The sequence below is a fragment of the Salmo salar genome, chromosome 15 (assembly GCF_965601325.2).
Source record: "Salmo salar chromosome 15, fSalSal1, whole genome shotgun sequence".
In the NCBI taxonomy this organism is placed as follows: Eukaryota; Metazoa; Chordata; class Actinopteri; order Salmoniformes; family Salmonidae; genus Salmo; species Salmo salar.
In genome coordinates, this window is record NC_138305.1 from 68,578,421 (window position 1) to 68,599,235 (window position 20,815).

The window sequence follows — 20,815 nt, forward strand, 5'->3', positions numbered from 1 at the left end:
TTTATGAGAAGGAATGTTTATAGAGTTCACAGGATGACTACCACGAGGAGGATTGTGTTTGCGGAAGGGCATTTATCAAAGAGAAACACACAGAAGACTGTTTTTACGAATGAGTCTAATATGCGAAAGGATTTAGGTGCACTTTTACAATGTTACATTTGATTATAATGTAAATGCAATAGTTACCGAATGTATAGTAATAATCTATATAAAAGTAAGTGCCAGTAATGAAATTATATGAGGAAATGTAGAAATATTGTATGTTTGAAGATGAATGCTGAAACATATATATACACACACACACACACACACACACACGCTATCTTTACCTTACTCTCTCCCCATATGTATGTTCATATAAAGCTGAGCTTGAGAAGCAGAAAGGGGTAGTGAGGCCCAGTATGTCCCAGAGCTCTGGGCTGAAGAAGGAGGCTGGCAATGGCAACATGAACCGTGCCAGTCTGGACGACACCTACACCATGGGCGAGGGCCTGAAGAGGAGTGCCCTCAGCAGCTCCCTCCGCGACCTCTCCGAAGCAGGTAAGGTCAAAGGTCATCATTGTGCTCACAAAACGGTCCTTTCCTGGGAGAGACCCTCTGTTGTTTTTACCTCCTCACTCGTCCTATGGTAATATAACTCGGAACATCCAACATTATGTTTTATAGCACCTTGAACTGATGTCAGACTTCTCTTAAGCTGTATTGATGATTAAGTAAAACGTTATTCGGGTGAGATGTTCTTATTAAATAACTTAAATGCATTCTGTATCTGGGCAGTGTGAGACTTTACAAGATAATTGCGCTTAAGGTCCTGTTAGTTTAGTCCTAAAATTATTTTCTGGGACTGGTGCCCTACCCCAATGTGAAATATTTTATCATAACCTGGGATATGAAACAGCAGAAGTAGGTTTGTGCCATTGAAAAATAGACGTTTCTAAATGAATAGCTATTTGGTATGATGCTATCAATAGGTCTACTTTAGAGGGTTTGCCTTTCCACTGAGAAGTGATATTGAAGGAAGGATTGCTCTCGCCCCTGTATCTAAATCAAAATATACTTTATATCTCAATGAACACCTTTGATTTTTGCACTTTTTCGTGTCACATTCTCATTCTTAAATCCCTTTTTTTTCTCAAACATTTCATGATAAGGCTTGCTTGTTATATGTTTAATTAATCCACCGTTTTTCACTACCAGTCATTCTCTCATGTATTGCTGTGATCTGAACCTACTGAACTCAATGGGGATCTGTTCTCATACAATAACTGACGCAAGACGAGATCTGGTTCCAAAATTACAACGAACATCTCATTGTCATGAATATCAAGAATGTTTCACATAGCATTTGGACTCTAAAGCGAATCACCTTGAGAACATGTCATTCATTCTGGATCGCAGTTATGTTAAGACATCATGGTAACGTAATGAAATCCATATAGGAGTTCTACAGGATCTCACATTAGGATGTATTTGCTCTGTTTCCATTGTCATGTTGGGTACTATACTGAAATACAGATACGATAAGGCTAGTCAGTGCTGAAGTCAATAGATCAACATAGGAGTGTTTCCTCCCTCCTGTCTTAGGTTTTTGTGTATGTTTAAGCCCTAACTTTCTCAACACAGGATGTGGCATGGTAGTGTGGTCATGTCCTGTGTACAATATATTTTAATTTTCTCGCCATTCTCCATCTCATTATGTACTTCCTGATATTTCCATTCCCATTGGGTTTTCTCCTGTTTCTCCATATGTGAAGACTGGTCATGTATCCATTGGCTGAGCTTATGACAGTGGCAAACTGCTCTATTTGCTCGTACACCTCATGTGCAACAGCCATTGTATTGCTTTTGATGTTTCTTCTCCGTAACTGTCACTGCCATTGGCTCTCTACAAAGCCACCCGTTACCCTTCCTTATGACAATCTACATCTTGTGACAACATTAAATCTGTGTTGTCACATTTTAGCAGGAAAAAAATCTATGAATAATCTTAACTCGTTGTAGTTTAGAAATACTAACATTGCCTAGCTCTTTGTAGTTATACTGATGTCCTCAGCTGAATGTTGCAAAAATGATTTCCTTGTCCTTTAAGTTTGAGCAATGCAGTAAATTCAAAATGTAGTGTAAAAGTACACTGATCAAATGTCTCTCTTTATCTCCTAAGTAAATATGAACAAAGCTGCTAAAATAATGGACGTGACAGTAATACCTACCTATCTATCAACCGGTCCCCCACACACTCCCTGCCCCTTTTATCTCAGCTTCCAGTGTACTACTCACAACCCCCTGCACTGCCCCCTAGGGGAGAGGAGGGCTGCCTAAACCTCTGTAGTTGATCCAGGAGTGCTGTCCTATCCATCTCTAATCTGTGGTATTGCATGTCTCGGGCAGGCAAGCGTGGGCGCCGCAGCAGTGCAGGATCACTAGACAGCAATATGGAAGTAAGTTGGAAGCAGCTGGTGTCCAAGCTACTCTGTGATGATGTGCTCTGTAAAAAAAAAAACACCGTTTATTTTTGTTGTTCTTGCACCCCTCTCTGCTTCATAGACTCTCAGTTCATTTTGTTTTATGACCTTTTTTTTTAAATCTCGGATGCCTTTTAACAACCTGCCTGCCTCGGTTAGTGTGCATGCAAGGGCTGCCTGCCTCTGACGCTGGCTAGATGGGAGACATGTCTTGTTTTGGTCATGTGGCCAGTTTGCCCTTTTTCTTGAAACAAGCATGACTACTACTAATTCCCCCTTCCTCCCTCTAATCCCCCCAGCTGTTTGTTTTGATCACAGTCTAATGTCTTCCATTCAGCCATGTCCCAACCCGCAGTTTGGCTTTCCTTTGGGGCTCTCTTACCTTAGGCAGGGGTGCCAGTGAATACCTGTTGTAGCACCTACTCTCCCCCCTAGTGTTGTGCAAACCTAAAGCCCCCCTCTCTGGTCCCTCTCCTGTTCCCTGCCTGTCCTATTGAAAGAAAGCTCACAGAGGTTTGAGGCTTAGGGAGGAAGGTTATCTTACAACAGCTCACGGTCACATCAATATCTCACTGTCAGAACTTTATCGATGAGCTTTTTACACACAATATCAAAGAGTCAATATGAAAGATGTGGATTTCATTCATCATCATTTCTTCATTCCATGAGTCCGTGTGTTGGTTTTGAAGTCTGGGAACCCTTGAAAATGTCATTCCACTTTCAAAGAAATCTGTATGGTCTCTTTACAACCTTGGACAGAGCATGCACCAAAGGAAGGACTTTTAAAACTTGGATGAATCCAAAAAGGATAGAGTTGGAACTAGATTGGGGGATAAGTGAACAGAGTTATTTTTAAATGTGACTACCAGATCTCCAGCATCTCTGCTTCCCGCTGTCTGGCTGAATGCAAAGCCAATATGGATGGAGATTTTGCTTGTCACCTCCTCTGCATGTGGATCCTCTGCCTCCATTGTTTTTAACCAGTTGCATGTGGGACTCTCAGGTTTGGAAGGTGTTCAACAATATGAATATATTATCAGCCTTTTATACTTTTGATGCATCTACAATAAAAGGTCCCGTTTTCAAATTTCTCTGACGCGTATGTCATTTAAGAAAGTTTGAGTTTTTTCTATATAGGTTTCTTCATTTGTAACATTGTCGAGTGGCCATAACCCTGATATTACCATTCATTATTTGTCTGTCCGCCATCATGAGCTGATATTTTTAGTTAATTTATTTGCATGCTCTGTCTGTAACGTTTTGCAACTTGCTGTTGACCCTTGAATATGCAGGCAGTTTTCACCACTTCCATGAGGTGATGCCTTAGCTTAACTGCTGGTAGTCTAGTATGTGGTGTGATACTGTGAGTGTCTGCCTGTATAGAAGGCATGGATAGAGATGATGTTACCCTCTTCTCTCCCACAGGGGTCCATCATTAACAGTCCTCACATACGCCGGAGAGCCACAACCCCACGCAGCGAGGGCCCGCCCCGGGGCCACCCCACCATCCCCAACTCCTCCTCCCTCCTCGGGTCGCTCTTTGGCAGCAAACGGGGGAAGCCTTCATCCCAGAGCCATCCTCCTCTTCCTCTGCCTGGTCACCCCACCCTCATCTCCCACACTCCTCATCCGTCCAACCTCCACCACACAGCCCAGCAGGTAGCCCAGGCCCAGCTCCACCACTCCCAGTACTGCCACGTCCAACAGAACCCCCCTCCCTACCACCACCACCACCATTACCACCCCCCTCCCCACACACAGTACCACCAGCACCCAGCAGCATATGCATCCTCCTCCCACACACACCAACACACCCACCCCCACCCGCATGTACCACAGCACAGCCACGGCACCCATAGCCAGCATTCCCATCACGCCTCACACTCCCAGCATGCCCCTCACCACCACAGTCAGCTGCAGGGCCCGGCACCCAGCGGGCCCAAACCCAAACACAGTGGCATCAGCACCGTGGTGTGAAGTCCCTCACTGAAAGAGAGCGAGAGAGAGCGAGAGCAAAAGAGAGAACGAAAGAGAGCGAGAGAGAGAAAAGATTGAATGAGCAAAAGGAAAGAGTGAGTGAGTGAACTTAAGGGAGGGACAGTCTCTTCCCCCAAAGGGACAGAGGGTATACTGTCAGTCGATGGCCTATCTACTGTGTTCCACTGCTGTGATGGAGATGGACCTCTGGCAGTCCCATGTATCCGCTCCCCCCTTCAGCTGCTCACCAATATGCTGGATGGAAACCAGACTCAATTCTTCCACAAAGGGCCTCTGCTCGAACCTTAGTAAGGGCCTCTGTCTCTCTGTCAGGGCTTCAGGGAGGTGTTTTGTACGGGGAAACGCTTTCCCTCCTTCTCCCCATGAACTCACACCAAACCCAGGCTGAAGAGAACCGTGCATTCTCTGTAGGCCGCTGTCCACTTCTCCGTTCTTTCAATAGCCTGTCTTCCCTTCACGTAATCAGGAGACAAGACCACCTGGGATAGGCCTGAGAAAACATGTCTGACTGTTTTCTCTGTCACAATGGCATATTATATTGTATACAGTCTTTTTAAACAAAGCTAGCTTTTAACACTCTGCTTTCTTGAGGTTTCCAAAACTCTCTTCATTTTTAAGAATGCTATTTGTTCTTGCCTCCTAGAATTCATGTAGAGTAAAAAAGCTAGGTGTAATCATTTCACAATAACTAGACCAACGGACAGGCTAACAACAGTCTCAATCGTAGTAGTTCTAGTGTTGTATTTACTGTAGATGACAGCTTTACGTGTTGTCTCCTAGCTCTCATTGATAAATGTGCCAATTACTAATGCATAAACTATTTAGTCTAGACTTCATGTACAGTATATATTGTGCGTAAAGTACCTTGTAAGATTATACTTACAACCATTATTATCATTAGAAATAAACTGTATCAGTATTATACTGACTCTATGGTAACAGGATAGATGGGAAGGGGGAGTGGAGCCACATTGTCAGGCAGGCCAATAACCTACTCTGGAACCTTTTGCCTTCCAACCAGAGCATTGAGAGACTGGAATGCAGCTGTGGCACATGGCCCTCCTAACGCTGGGCTGTCATGTATAAAACCTCAGAGTGAACAGATATGGGTGTCTACTGACCATATGTTGTTCCTATGCTGGGTGGATGGGTCCCACTCGGCTCGGTGTAGTACTCCTATATGAAGTATTGAAGTTTAGTGCTGTGAGTAAGGACATGTAGTAAGATGGCAGTGGGGAAGTGTCACAGATCTCGTGTTGAGCTCATGGCCTTCTTTTGGTTGTATGCTGGCTAAGCTCACAGCTTTCCTGACCTCTCAGATACTTTACGTTATAGAAGTTGAGGCTCACGTCACTTTACTGATGGACCCGCAGTAAAGCTGACAATGTCTCATGCCTTTGATATATGAAGCAGCTGCATTCTTGACTCTTCAAATCAAAATATGATAATCCTTTATTTTTTTTTTCTTCATAATTTACTATATCTTTGTTTTCATCACAAAACCTGAGTAGGTGAGTGACTAGAATAACCTCTTAAGTATGTAGTGTTTAGTTTTTGGTTTGTCATCTTAGTTGTTTCATTATGTACAGTATGTGCAATATCTTCGTACTGGTTTTGTACATTCAAAACAAAAAAGTGTCCCTTCTGTTTGTTTTGTGTGTTTTCATGTTGCATTGTTATTTATTTAGTTTGGACCCCTGTCGTTCTCTCTCAGTGGCTTAATGTGTGGCTGTTCTCATGGTTCTCTGAGAAACACAGTCCTGGAATTTTCGAATTCAATGGAATTCAGTGGAATGTCGAAGTGATTTTGCATGTAATGTTATTAATGTGAGGCTATCCTCAGCACATTGTATAACAAATCAGTGTTATCATAGTCGATAATCACATTAAAAAATGCAGACTTGTAGGCCCTTTACAGGTTCAAGTCTGTTATCATGTTGTCCTGGAAGAGATTCAGGTGAATTCTTTTTTTTTTTTTTTTTCAGATGATATACTTAGACAGTTGACGGTAGTGCTTGACTTGGACTGAAATAGGTTCCGGTACTCATTTTGGGTACCAGTACTGTTTATATTTAGGTGCTGGAGCTCCTCAATACTTATGAGCTAAAATTCTATAAGAGGAACAGAACCTCGAGCAGTAGTTTGAAGTGCCGGTACTCTGCTCCGGTGTCCCAAGTCAAGCACTGGTTGACGGTGAAAAGAAAGAGGAATGTGTGTATATATTTTAATAAAGGAATATGCTTCCCTCTGGGCAGAACATAAATATTTTGCTGGATAAGCACATATGAAGGAACGCTTTCATTTTTCAGGAAATCCAGATCTAATATACAGCAAAGAAATGCAAATAAAACAAAGGAACTGGGTTATATGTAAAGAAAAATATCTTTCTACATTCTACAAAATAAGAGTATATTATCGTGTGTACATTAAAGTAAAAGTCAACTGTTTGTCCCAATATTCAGGGTGTAAATGTATTTTAACATTCACTAAGAAAACCACAACCATAAGTCAGACTTCCCACTGGGCACACACTGATGGAATCAAGGTTGTTTCCACATCATCTCAATGAAATGACATTGAACCAAAGTGGAATAGACGTTGAATTGACACCTGTGCCCAATGGGTTGAGGCCTAGGCTTCACTCAACACGTCTGTTCATGTTAGATCCATGATATTATAACAACAAATAAGGAAATGTAGACAGATAAACATATCTTACCTATGACATGAATAATCAATTGAATGTCTTTCTAATTTTCTTTTTTGTAACTCAGAAATGGTCGGACAATGTAAAAATAGAGAACGAAATGTATACATTTATCTTGATATGTGTTGTAGTGCTTCAAGAAATGTCCACAGTCTATAGTCTGATAAGTACCCCCACAATGCACTGCATGGACCTGATGCATCGTGTGTCTTTTTCACTGTGAGCTGACTGAACAGGTCAGCCAGTAAAGTTGATTAACTTTATTTCCTCTATTTTCATTGGTTTGGATTTGGAATCTCCTGATGTTGACTTGCTCTTGCGTCCCACATTAAGCTGATTGTTACTGGAGCTCAGCATGCATTTCATCTACATACACACTACCAGTCAAAAGTTTTAGAACACCTACTCATTCAAGGGTTTTACTTTATTTTTTACTATTTTCTACATTGTAGAATAATAGTGAAGACATCAAAACTATGAAATTACACATATGGAATCATGTAGTAAGCAAAAAAGTGTTAAATAAATCCAAATATATTTTATATTTGAGATTCTTCAAATAGCCAACCTTTGCCTTGATGACAGCTTTGCACACTCTTGGCATTCTCTCAGCTTCATGAGGTAGTCACCTGGAATGGATTTCAATTAACAGGTGCGCCTTCTTAAAAGTTCATTTGTGGAATTTCTTTCTTTCTTTCTTAATGCATTTGAGCCAATCAGTTATGTTGTGACAAGGAAGGGGGGGGGGGGGGGGTATACAGAATAAAGAACCTATTTGGTAAAAGACCAAGTCCATATTATGGCAAGAACAGTTCAAAGGACAGTCCATTACTTTAAGACATGAAGGTCAGTCAATACAGAAAATGTCAAGAACTTTCTTCAAGTGCAGTCGCAAAAAACATCAAGCGCTATGATGAAACTGACTCTCATGAGGACTGCCACAGGAAAGGAAGACCCATAGTTACCTCTGCTGCAGAGGATAAGTTCATTAGAGTTACCAGTCTCAGAAATTGCAGCCCAAATAAATGCTTCACAGAGTTCAAGTAACAGACACATATCAACATCAGCTGTTAAGAGGAGGATGTGTGAATCAGGCCTTCAGGGTCGCATTGCTGCAAAGAAACCACTTCTGAAGGACACCAATAAGAACAAGGGACTTGCTTTGGCCAAGAAACACGAGCAATGGACATTAGACCGGTGGAAATCTGTCCTTTTGGTCTGGAGTCTAAATCTGAGATTTTTGGTCCCAACCGCCGTGTCTTTGTGAGATGCGGTGTGGGTGAACGGATGATCTCTGCATGTGTATTTCCCACCATAAAGCATGGAGGAGGAGGTGTGGGGGTGCTTTGCTGGTGACACTGTCTGTGATTTATTTAGAATTCAAGGCACACTTAACCAGCGTGGCTACCACAGCATTCTGCAGCAATATGCCATCCCATCTGGTTTGGGCTTAGTGGCACCATCATTTGTTTTTCAACAGGACAATGACCCAACACACCTCCAGGCTGTGTAGGGGCTATTTTACCAAGAAGGAGAGTGAAGGAGTGCTGCATCAGATGACCTGGCCTCCACAATTCCCCGACCTCAACCCAATTGGGATGGTTTGGGATGAGTTGGACTGCAGAATGAATGAAGAGCAGCCAACAAGTGCTCAGCATGTGGGAACTCCTTCAAGACTGTTGGAAAAGCATTCAAGGTGAAGCTGGTTGAGAGAATGCCAAGAGTGTGCAAAGCTGTCAAGCCAAAGGTTTGCTATTTGAAGAATCTCAAATATAAATTATAATTTTGATTTATTTAACACTTTTTTTGGTTACTACATAATTCCATGTGTGTTATTTCTTAAGTTTGGATGTCTTCACTATTATTCTCAAATGTAGAAAATAGTAAAAATGAAGAAAAACCCTTGAATGAGTAGGTGTTCTAAAACTTTTGGCCAGTAGTGTACATAGTCATTGTAAAAATAACAAAACATAAACACGTCGCACTTCTGTTATTATTGAGCTTTGAAAATAGCGGAGTAGAAGTGCCGATTATGGAAATCTAGAATGGGTGATTTATCTAAAATGAAGACAAGAAGGGACAAAGTGGGAGAAAAATAATCTGTACATAGTGAGTACAGTATCACTACTCTAATCCCAATATCTGCAGTGGAGATCATATAAGGTGACGACCTTATATGGGAGGTTGAAGATGTGATTTTCAACATATCGCTTGTCTCTGCCAGCAACATTAGTGAACTGTCATTCGCTGTGGCTCTGACAGACTGTTATAACGTTCCCTGCCCCTACACACGCACACACACTCCCTTTCTCTCATCCCATGCTGCAAGCTGTTCTATCAGGCGCAAGACACACTTTAAAAAGGGCAAGACAAGAGATGCCTCATTTCAATGTGCATTCAGTTTGTCCAGTGAGTAGTGAGTCAGTAAGACCCCAGTTATCGTAAAACTTCAACTGTGACAATGTTGACGCTAAATAAACAAATATATGACTTATGGTATGCATGTGTTGGTCTTTGGCTTCTAATGTGCGTCATCGTGTCAATCTTTTTCCTTTTATCTTACCAAGTAAAACTAAATAAAGCCCTTAGAAAAGGTACCCTTAGAACGTGTTATCTACTTCTTAGATACATGTTGCATATGTATCAGTGAGGTAAATAAAAAAGGAATGTATTCTGTATTTTTGATCTGTGTTATGGTTAGTAAAGTCACTAATACACAGTGTAACCACTGGAGGGCGCACACATGAATAGAGATGAAGCTGTGTCAGCACGCCACCTAGTGGTGTGATGGGTTTCTAGACAGTGTTTACTACTTGATCATACTACTATAACACAGTAGAGTAAAATCTGAAGTTATGCCAGCACATGCCCTAATTCGTCATTTTACTTCTGGAGTAAGATTGTGACCGGGTAGCAGCATACTCTACATAGAACTGATAGGCTACCAGCTAACAGTAATGGTAGGTGTATAGCAATAAGAAGTGAATGAGCATATTGTTGGCAGGTATGGAGGCTCATACAAAGTATATAATAATACCACATTGGTCCTCATTGGTTAAATGTATAGCAGTACTACATTTACAAACTCACTTAAAAGCCACTACCACAATTTTGGAAGATAAACCCATATCTTCTCCCAACAGAGGTATTTCCCTCTCGTCACGTGACCCAAAGCTGGCCCTGTCAGTGGTGGTTCTCACACACTCTGTAGCCGTTACATATGTCCTGTGGAGATTCTGACAGTTAAACATGTCTGTTATAAAATGGAGAGTAGTGGCTGACTGGAAGGACATCTTCTAGAACTCTAGACCTTCTAGAGCAGCACTGGACAGAACACCTGGCGAGCACAGGCCTCAATGATGAGTGGAATTACAATAACTACCTTCTACGTTGTCTTGACACTGAAAGGTAGGCCTCACATTAACTTGAAACTAACATGATGAGCTTGTTCACTCCATAGCATATATGTTTTACCCACATCACTATTATTTATAATCCATACATGTTGCATAAACAAATATGCTGCCACAACATATTTCCAATACAATCACAATTTTTTTCTACACTGTATGTATACATTTGATATGGCATGTTTTTTTGCCTGCAGAATGCTCTTAGGTTCAGGGATAGCCATCCTCCTCCTCCTGGCCACTTCCAGTGCACAGCCCAGCCAAAAGCCCTGCCGGTGTTCAGCTCTCCAGCCTTCAGGACTACAGGTTAACTGCAGCTCCATGAGCCTCATGGAAGTGCCCCCTCTCTCTCCAGACACCACAGAGCTCTACCTCCAGGACAACCAGCTGTTCACAGTACCCTCAGGGCACTTTGACAGCCTGCAAGACCTGAGGAGGGTCACCCTGTCTGGGAACCCTTTCCACTGCGACTGTGGCATCTTGTTCCTGAGGACCTGGCTGAGGAGGAACTGGGCTGTCGTGTCTGGTGGGGTGCCCACCTGTGCCAGCCCCAGTGGTGTGGCACACACAGAGATCACTGCACTCAGTGATGCCTACTTCTCTTCCTGTGCCCAGCGAAGCTGTGCAGGGTGGGTGTATGACACCATGGTGGGGGTGATGCTGTTTGGGCTCATCGGCCTGCTGCTGTGGGGTTTGAGGCTGGCCAAGAACTCCACCTTCACTCTGGACATTGATCAGAGACACGCAGGGTTGGAGGTGGACTCTCTGAGGTCGCTGAAGCCCAAACACAGGAGGCTCCAGAGGACTCTGTCTGAGGAGAGGGAGAACTCAGCCTCTCTCAGCTGGACAAACGACCCAGAGAGACCGCTGATTAACATGGAGATATTGCCACAAATACTGGACGTATTGCACAAGAAACACAATATAAAGATAAAGACAATATAAGATTTGGGATGATTGTCGGGGACCATGGGGTGACTGGGGATTTTAAACCTAAGCTGGTGATTGAGTGTTTTACTCTCTGTTGGAATACCCTTTATCAGACTATTTTGACTCATGCCTTGAATTGAATTTTTTTGTCATGAAGCCTGTAAAATCATGCTCTGGAACTAATGTCTCCCATTGTTGTTATGTAGCAGATTGTTATGTGTTTTACACTTGTACACTGTATCTCTCCAATACAAATAAATGTAATTGAGTATAAAGTGCTCACGTCAAACACATAGAGTTGCTAATTAATTTGACTTCAAACGCACCTGTTACATTACTGTTGCAATGCATGTGCAGTACTTTAATCCGTAGTGCTGAAAATCCGCGTTATAGTGTGATTGAAATTGAAAGGTAATTTCCGATTGAGCTAGCATATGCAGCGATTACCGCAAATCTGGGAACATTCCCTTTAAATGTAAAATGTGCTATAGCGCAGCTCTTCAGCTCTATGGATTGAATCGCGCTCTTACTTTATTGCATGTTCAAAAAAACAGCTCATGCTTTATTTTACAGCCCTGTTACCATTGCTATTTAATTGCAAATGACTTGGCATACAAATGGCTCTTCCTCTTATTTGTTAATCCTCAAGTGACAAAGTTATTATTGGGCAATTATTATGTAATTACTCTTACCATGTAGTTTCTGAGTAATTACCAGATAATTATGGGCTGTAAAATAAAGTGTTACCAAAGAACACGATCGCTATCATAGCTACTTTTTGACTAATCTTGGCTAATCTCTCTCTATCAATCAAAACCGTCCAATGTAGCCAATAACCATTTCAGATCAACTTGGCTTACTGCTCTGTTATTCCACACTGGGAGGATAGGGAGTACCCATGTCAACAGTACTTATCACCCTCAGAGGGGCCTTGCCTAGAAGAGATACCCTCAACTGTCTGTGCCGGTGGAGGCATATCCTTCCTATAATTCAAATGGACATGATCGAGGTGCAAGGTTTGCACTGTGCCTGTTCTTGATAGCCCATTACGTTTATATGTTTCCTAATGTGCAAATACTGCAGATAAGAGTAGTGACAATATTTTCTTATGAAACTGAAGATGTGTGCATGAGGACAGTAAGAAGAAAACAAGTAGGATTTATGGCAAGAAGATAAGCAGGTTTTATTTCTTATGGAGTCATTTGTTTTCATGTAAACAAAACTCATCTTCAGCACTGAAATATAAGTAGCCAGGATGTTGACATTTTTTAAGCAACGCTATTTTCAATCATACAAGCAATATTGACATTGATAACATCTTTTAAAACATGTAATGCATCCACTGAAATGCATGGTTAATCCACTAATGAAAATATAGCTTCTCTTATATTTATATATTTTATATAAATATAAATGGCTAGATACAGTCTTTGCATCTGCAGTCAAAGTTCTAATGCATACGACAAATTGTACATTTACAACTAAGGGCAAGTTTACTAGCCCAGCAAGATATGGTAACATTAAATTAAAATGAATCGTTTTGTGCTGTCCAAATACAGGTTATATGGTTTACATTGCTAGAAATAATGTAGACAGCACAGTTGAAGGACAGTATTGCAACCTAAATAATAATAGGTAATCTTACAGTACAGTATAATGCATTAAATCTATCTCATGAAATGCATGCATACTGTAGACGTAACAGACAAAATGTATGGTAGACAAGATTATGGTCAGTTTTTGAAGGAATCTATACATAGACTTCATAAAAATATTGATAAGTTATTGTAGTCATAAAGATACATAAGACTCACAATTTAAAATACTGTCAATCTATATACATAATCACAACTAAGAAAATATGTACAGTATAATACCATTAAATAAGGCTTTTATTAAAATCAATTGCCATTACTTAAAAGTGGGTAATTGTGCTAAACTTGATTCGTTTTAAACCCACTATAAAACAATACAACGGAAGGAATAAGAGTTCAATACTTTACACCATTATGAGTTTGAATATGACCTCTTAAGAACCTTCAATGCCCTGACAAGTTGTAAACACTGTCCAAAGTAACTCAGTGTGTGGTGTTTTCCAGCTAAAAACCAAGGGAATCTCCATGTCCATCGTACCCTGCAAAACAAATCTGCACAACACTGGACAGATGGATATTAGTCAGTTGGTTGGATCTGCTCTGTATCATTTTGAGCACCCCCTCCTTTTAAAGCCAGAACCATAGAATTAGAATAGAATCATTTCTGATTCTATGGCCGGCACAGGCCAACCGAGATCTCTACTGAGGTCGCCATGACGACACCAATCTGAGAACTTTACTGAGGCACAAACTTCTCCTGCTCAAAGATGAGCTCCACAGCGTCAGCCACGTCCTGCACGATGTGCCCGGGCTCCACCAGCCCCGGGTCAAAGCGGAAGTCACGGTGCCCGTGGAACACAGTCTCCTTGATGCACTGGTTGGTGTCAGTGGGCACCTCTGTGTGGGGGTTGTATACCCCAGTACATACCAGGATAGATTTGCAGGAGGTGGCGGAGGGAGGTGCCAGCTCGCTCTCCCAGGCATTTTCTACGTGGTCGTTGACCTGGGGCAGGGCTGCGTTGGAGCCCGTGGCGGTGGCCATCTTAGCGACAGCTTTGGAGTTCTTCCTCCTTGTCCTCTCTTCCAGGTAGCGGTTGTAGAGGTTGGCCCCATAGATGTCAGTCATCAGGTTATCCCTGAGGGAGTAGAGAGGCAAAGAAAAAGAAAGGAAATCAAAGAGAGGAATCAAGTAATACAGACACAACATCACACATCATGGACATCAGCATATATGCATCTACTGTAATGTCAAGATAAGGCCTTGAATCCCAAAAGAACAATCAAGTTTTTCCATTGTTATCATTTTGTGATTACCAATTTGTAACCTAGTATATTCTTTCACGTGAAATAAATTGCTACCATTTTTTGCTGTAAACAGTGAGATGCAAGGTGTCTTACCCAATAGCATAGAGGGTGGTGATTGGCTGTGTCCAGTTTCTCTCCACGGCCTGGCCTCTGAGAAGGTACTCAGCAAAGTGATAGGTCAGTTCACTGGGCTTCCCCATCAGAGCCCGGTACTTCACCTCTTTACCTGTTATTTTCTTATAGATGTTCTCCAAGCACACAAGGAACGTCCCATGACCAAACCTGGAGTTTACATGATGTACAGAAGCAAAATGAAACAAGTCAACTAATCCGGCTCACTCAACAGCTTTTCTTGAAGGCCAGAATTCAATGAGCTAGGTCCCATTTTGCATCCAGGACATCAATAGATTCTATGGTGAAAAAACAAATGTCTTTCAGTCTATTCATTTTTTAAAACATTTATTTTTCTTTTTTTGAGTCTATTCATATCGGCCTTTTCACCACATTTCAATAACAGCTTTAAGTCACTGGTTACCGTGGAGACTGGGCCTCGGCCATCCACATGAGGTCCATGTTGCAGGCCAGCAGGGGGAGTTGGGGTAGCTTCTGGCTCTGGTGGGCTCCGCTCAGGTTCCCATTGGTCAACAGGATATCAATTATCAGCTGGAGGTTGGTTTCCCATCGGATGGGCTCCCCAAACAGAATAACAGCTGGACCGGGAAGAGAAAATAATTGGAATATGATGGATATGATTTGCGATTACTGTGACAGTTCAATAAAAATATAAATCAGAAGAAGAGTATCTGTTCACGAGCTCTCACCTTCTACTGTGGGAAGGTTGGCAATTGGACTGGACTGAAAAGAAAAAATGGAACATGCTTAGGAAAGCCTCTTGAAACATAGCCTGTCTATGGATCTTGATGTATACAGACTCACCGGCACTTTGGGTCGTCTGTTGTGGTCCACCATGTCCAGAAGAGGAAATGACTCTCTCAGCATGTCGATACTGACCACATTCTGGAAGCCCAAGCTTAACATGGTTAAGTATTACACCAACGCATTGCAAATTCATTATAATCAGCTTGTTACTTCATTTGTGTGTAAAACAGAAGATATTTTCTCTCATCAGGCCAAGCAGATGCTTTGATCATGTCTGGCAACATATATTTCAAAAAGATACTTTTTGGCAATATCTAGGACGGGTCCTTGTCCTGACACCAGAACACACTTGTCATGGTACTTCTTGAACATCCTCAGTGGACTGTGTGACATCATCACCTGGTCCATAGTAATCTGGTAACAAAAATACCTGTCAGATAGGCTGAGCCAGAGCATGACTGGTATGAGACCTACAGCAGGCATTATCTTCAAGAGGTGATGATTAGTTTGATTTACTGTGCAACAATACACACACACACTTCAATGTCCTGTCAAAAGGCTGCATACAATTTTTTTACATTTTTTTTTATTTCACCTTTATTTAACCAGGTAGGCTAGTTGAGAACAAGTTCTCATTTGCAACATCATTGTCTAGGTACCTCAATTGTCTAGGTAACATCAATGCACATCATTGTCTAGGTACCTCAATTGTCTAGGTAACATCAATGCACATCATTGTCTAGGTACCTCAATTGTCTAGGTAACATCAATGCACATCATTGTCTAGGTAACATCAATGCACATCATTGTCTAGGTAACATCAATGCACATCATTGTCTAGGTAACATCAATGCACATCATTGTCTAGGTACCTCAATTGTCTAGGTAACATCAATGCACATCATTGTCTAGGTAACATCAATGCACATCATTGTCTAGGTACCTCAATTGTCTAGGTAACATCAATGCACATCATTGTCTAGGTACCTCAATTGTCTAGGTACCTCAAATGTCTAGGTAACATCAATGCATAGCATTGTATAGGTACCTCAATTGTTTAGGTAACATCAATGCACATTATTGTCTAGGTACCTCAATTGTTTAGGTAACATCAATGCACATCATTGTCTAGGTAACATCAATGCACCTCATTGTCTAGGTACCGCAATTGTTTAGGTAACATCAATGCATAGCATTGTCTAGGTACCTCTGTTGGTTATCATATTTCGCCATCATGTCGCTGAGAACTTGTTCAAAGTCAACAGACAATGTAGCACACTAACATGTAACTCTATCCCACATCAAGTATCTGACGCAAGCAGTAAAATTAGATTAAAAAAAACATTAAAAAAACACCTTATGGAACAGCGGGGACTGTGAAGCAACACAAACATTGGCACAGACACATGCATACACACACACACACACACACACACACACATATACGCACTATACATACACATGGATTTAGTACTGTAGGTATGTGGTCGTGGTGGAGTAGGGGCCTGAGGGCACGCAGTGTTTTGTGAAATCTGTGAATGTATTGTAATGTTTTTAAAATGGTATAAACTGCCTTCATTTTGCTGGACCCCAGGAAGAGTAGCTGCTGCCAGGGGATCCATAATAAATACAAAGAGAAACATGTACAACATGAGTGCACTAAGGTACATATTGTAGCGATCCTCGCTATACAGTATGATCCACGTTTCAATTCCTACGAAGTGGGTAAACCCTAGTGGCGCGATGCCTTTCACACCAGAGACCCGGGTTCGCTTCCCTGCCCTTCTGTTCACTGCAATATTGTTCCGACTAACCTCCCACACGGACCAAAATTAAATGAGGGCTTAGTCATTACAGTTTGTGTGTGGCAGAAGAGAGCTGTGAGTAGGTGAGAGACACTTACAGGCACACCCAGGATGTGAGAGAGCTGGTCCGCTTTCGTCTGCCGCATGCAATTCCCTGCGTTGGTAACAAAAACAACTGGCACCACAAATTGTCCCTGAGAGTTGACCAGTTTTTGGAACGCCTTTTTTGCAGCAGGGATGGGCATCTTTCCCCGGACAAGCACGCCATCAATGTCAAACAGCAGGCCAAAGCGTGGCTGTGGCTGAGGATGGGACAGGGAGAGAGTGATCACTACATGCTTTCCACTTTCTAGATCACTACATGCTGACATAAAAAACTGTAATGTTGACATCATTCAACATTAATCATTACACTCAATAGCATAGGATCCAACATATTTAACATCCCCAAGCCATGGATCTGAGTTGATAGACTAGTTACAGGATCCTGTGTGTAGTTCTGTTTTAAATATACATCTAGTAATGATTTACTTTCTATAGCTATGTAACAACACATCTACTTCCAGGCTGTTGCTCAACAGTCTTAGCCTTGTACGACAATCCTGAAGTCTTGTGAGCTTACGTTCTGCTTCGCTATGATGTGGATCAAGCTACAACAGTCTCAAGGTAGATGTGGAAGGAAATGTGAATTGTGCAGGCAGCTCACAGAGAAAATAAGCATCATACAATGGCGTCCAGAATTATTGGATCCTTTGCTAAAGATGAGCAAAAAATACTGGATAAAATAAATAATACAAATACTGAGCTATATCATATGATCCAAAAAATAAAACATATTTTATACTAATACAATTGTTCATAGAAAGAGATTTTGATTTACAAGTAATCAAAAAATAAAAGATAGGGGTCAAAATGATTGGATACCCTGTTTTCAATACTCCAGCACCCTCCTCTTGTGAGGATAACGACACTGAGCCTTTTTCTAAAATGTTTAATGAGATTGGAGAACACATTGGGAGGGATCGTAGACCATTCCTCCATACATAATCTTTCCAGATGATTGATATCCTTCGTCTGCCCTCTTCAATTCAAACCACATGTTTTCAATGGGGTTGAAGTCCGAAGACTAAGATGGCCATTGCAAAATGTAGATTTTGTGGTCAGTTAATGTGCGGGTGCACCGGTGTTGAGGTAATTGAGGTAATATGTACATGTAGGTAGAGCTATTAAAGTGACTGCATAGATAATAACTGACAGTAGTAGAAGGGGGGGGACAATGCAAATAGTCTGGGTAGACATTTCATTAGATGTTCAGGAGTCTTATGGCTTGGGGGTAGAAGCTGTTTAGAAGCCTCTTGGACCTAGACTTGGCGCTCCGGTACCGCTTGCCGTGCGGTAGCAAAGAGAACAGTCTATGACTAGGGTGGCTGGAGTCTTTGACAATTTTTAGGGCCTTCCTCTGACAGCGCCTTGTATAGAGGTCCTGGATGGCAGGAAACTTGGCCCCGGTGATGTACTGGGCCGTACGCACCACCCTCTGTAGTGCCTTGCGGTCGGAGGCCGAGCAGTTGCCATACCAGGCAGTGATGCAACCTGTCAGGATGCTCTCGATGGTGCAGCTGTAAAACCTTTTGAGGATCTGAGGACCCATGCCAAATCGTCTCCTGATGGGGAATAGGTTTTGTTGTGCCCTCTTCACGACTGTCTTGGTGTGTTTGGACCATGTTAGTTTGTTGGTGACGCCAAGGAACTTGAAGCTCTCAACCTGCTCCACTACAGCCCCATCGATGAGAATGGGGACGTGCTCGGTCCTCCTTTTCCTGTAGTCCACAATCATCTCCTTTGTCTTGATCGCGTTGAGGGAGAGGTTGTTGTCCTTGTACCACACGGTCAGGTCTCTTACCTCCTCCCTATAGGCTGTCTCATCATTGTCGGTGATCAGGCAATGTGTTCTCCAATCTCATAAAACATTTTAGAAAAAGGCTGTGTCGTTATCCTCGCAAGGGGTGGGTGCTGGAGTATTGAAATCAGGTCAAATGTATTGAATCCCTATCTATTTTTTTATTACTTGTAAAACAAAATCTATTTATTTTAACAATTGCACTAGTATAAAATGATACAATAAATAAAAATATGCATACAATATTGCTCAGTATTTGTATTTATTTTATACCGGTTTTTTTGCTCATCTTTATCAAGGGATCCAATAATTCAGGACCCCACTGTACATGCACCTCTGTGTCCTATTATTTAGAGAGAAAAAACAAGATGTGTTCCAATTCATTGTAGTCTATATTACAAGATGAGTGATGCAGAATTGACTGCAAAGAACAGTGCATTTGTGCGGTTAAAGGCAGACGACGAGCCCCCTGGGAATGATACACTAGAACGCATCATCAGAGGCTAAAACATCCGCATTGAACGCTAAAAAAAAACTCAACATCGACTCAAGATTGCGATTTGGCATAAACAAAGGGGACGTTTGTTTTGACATATTATGGAAAATCATGACTGTTTTATACCGGCCTGGTTACCACAAAATGTGTAACATTTGTCTACATTAAATAAAAAATGACTGGGTTGTGGATGTATTTATTTATCAAGAAAATACCCCCACATCTTGCATTTAGGCTAGTTGCCCTCACAAGTCTGCTCCCATAGAGGCAGTAACATTCCGACACAAAGCGCACATCCAAAAAGTTACCTTTTGAAATGTTACATTTCGGTGTGGCTCCTATTACAAGGAAACACTTGGCTACAATGTATTAATTGCCAGAAGTCTACAATGTATCAACGGACAGTGCAGAATCCATTTGGAAGCAACAGCTGCAGTTCAAATCGTACCTTGCTATCAGACACGGTTCCGCTAAACCCGTACTGAGAACCGGCAAATCCAGCTCTTCGCTTGACTTGTCGGTTACACAGGGCGTTCAGAGCCCGGTAAAACGGCAGGAGTCCCCTCATCTCCTACTTTCACCGAGGACCGAAAAACAATGAAGCCCCGAATTAAAATTAAAAAAAGGGCCTGGGCTGAGCTGGCTGTTCAGTTGTGCTAGTTTTCCTCCAATTTTCTCCCGTATGTATTTCTTTCTGGGCAAGCCTAAATGACGACATATGAGAAGTAGGAGGGCCTTTATCTTTATTATGCAGACTGTTGAAAGTCGTCAACAGCGGCAAAACTAGACTGCGGCCCCTGCTGCCATTTTGAACATCAGGTGGAGCGATAGAAATGCATGGTAAAAAGCAACAGCAAGTATACTGGACATCTTAATCTGTATGGGTATAGATTTTTTTTTTTTATAATCTGATTTTATCACCACCGCACCAAATTAAAACTATTTGATTGACTTAATCCATGTGTCAATAGATGTGTATATATGTTCTGTTCATGACAGGAGACCAAATAAGGCCTGAACTGAATGCAAAATTGACAACCGGATAGCTGAGGACCAAGTGGGTCTTTATATATAGGTTGGCTAAATTTACACTGCAAGTGCCACCTGGGGGTATTTGACATGGACATCTGAGCCAATGCTTAAGAGATGACAGGAGGATTCCCTATGCAGTTTGGCACATGTTCTACATTCTCTCTGGGAAGAAAAGTCTGCTGTGGTTGCTTAGTCCTGCACTGTAACTGCTGGCAATGTCTGGGGCTATCCACAAGCAATGACTGTTTATTTGTGCATTTCATAAATGTTGAAGGACATTTCTAAGGTAGGGTTGT

General features: G+C 41.8%; 3 protein-coding genes across 12 annotated transcripts in view; 2 read left to right on the forward strand and 1 right to left on the reverse strand.

Moving 5' to 3' along the window:
- LOC106571902 (IQ motif and SEC7 domain-containing protein 1) overlaps window positions 1–9,666 on the forward strand; it is a 197,755-nt gene extending 188,089 nt beyond the window's left edge. For 9 of the 10 annotated variants that reach the window (XM_014145442.3, XM_014145443.3, XM_014145445.3 and 6 more), the window contains 3 exons: window positions 364–540; window positions 2,389–2,438; window positions 3,888–9,666. In XM_014145442.3, the coding sequence (XP_014000917.1) occupies window positions 364–540; window positions 2,389–2,438; window positions 3,888–4,439 (779 nt within the window). In that variant the 3' untranslated portion in view covers window positions 4,440–9,666. The remainder of the gene's footprint in view (window positions 1–363; window positions 541–2,388; window positions 2,439–3,887) is intronic. The other variant, XM_014145449.3, reaches the window with a different exon arrangement.
- A 699-nt stretch (window positions 9,667–10,365) lies between these two features.
- Window positions 10,366–11,800, forward strand: gp9 (glycoprotein IX platelet). The gene is made up of 2 exons (XM_014145450.3): window positions 10,366–10,575; window positions 10,775–11,800. Exon 2 carries the CDS (start codon window positions 10,776–10,778, stop codon window positions 11,520–11,522), a length of 747 nt encoding a protein of 248 aa, XP_014000925.1. The 5' UTR covers window positions 10,366–10,575; window position 10,775; the 3' UTR covers window positions 11,523–11,800.
- Window positions 11,801–12,665: 865 nt separating this feature from the next.
- LOC106571904 (haloacid dehalogenase-like hydrolase domain-containing 5) lies at window positions 12,666–20,747 on the reverse strand. Its single transcript, XM_014145452.3, has 8 exons — window positions 19,936–20,747; window positions 17,190–17,393; window positions 15,588–15,700; window positions 15,344–15,437; window positions 15,229–15,262; window positions 14,943–15,117; window positions 14,501–14,689; window positions 12,666–14,238 (listed from the first exon to the last, which is right to left on the reverse strand). The coding sequence occupies exons 1-8, from the start codon at window positions 20,053–20,055 to the stop codon at window positions 13,839–13,841; spliced, it is 1,329 nt and encodes a 442-aa protein (XP_014000927.1). The 5' UTR covers window positions 20,056–20,747; the 3' UTR covers window positions 12,666–13,838.
- Window positions 20,748–20,815: the final 68 nt, after the last annotated feature.

Bases quoted from the DNA above. Each gene is read 5' to 3' on its own strand.
- gp9 (XM_014145450.3), top strand. From the start codon at position 10,776: ATGCTCTTAGGTTCAGGGATAGCCATCCTCCTCCTCCTGGCCACTTCC.
- LOC106571904 (XM_014145452.3), bottom strand. From the start codon at position 20,055: ATGAGGGGACTCCTGCCGTTTTACCGGGCTCTGAACGCCCTGTGTAAC. The intron at 17,394-19,935 runs GTACGATTTGAA...TCCCATCCTCAG, and splicing joins GAACCGTGTCTGATAGCAAG to CCACAGCCACGCTTTGGCCT. The intron at 15,263-15,343 runs GTGAGTCTGTAT...TTTTCTTTTCAG, and splicing joins ACAGACGACCCAAAGTGCCG to TCCAGTCCAATTGCCAACCT.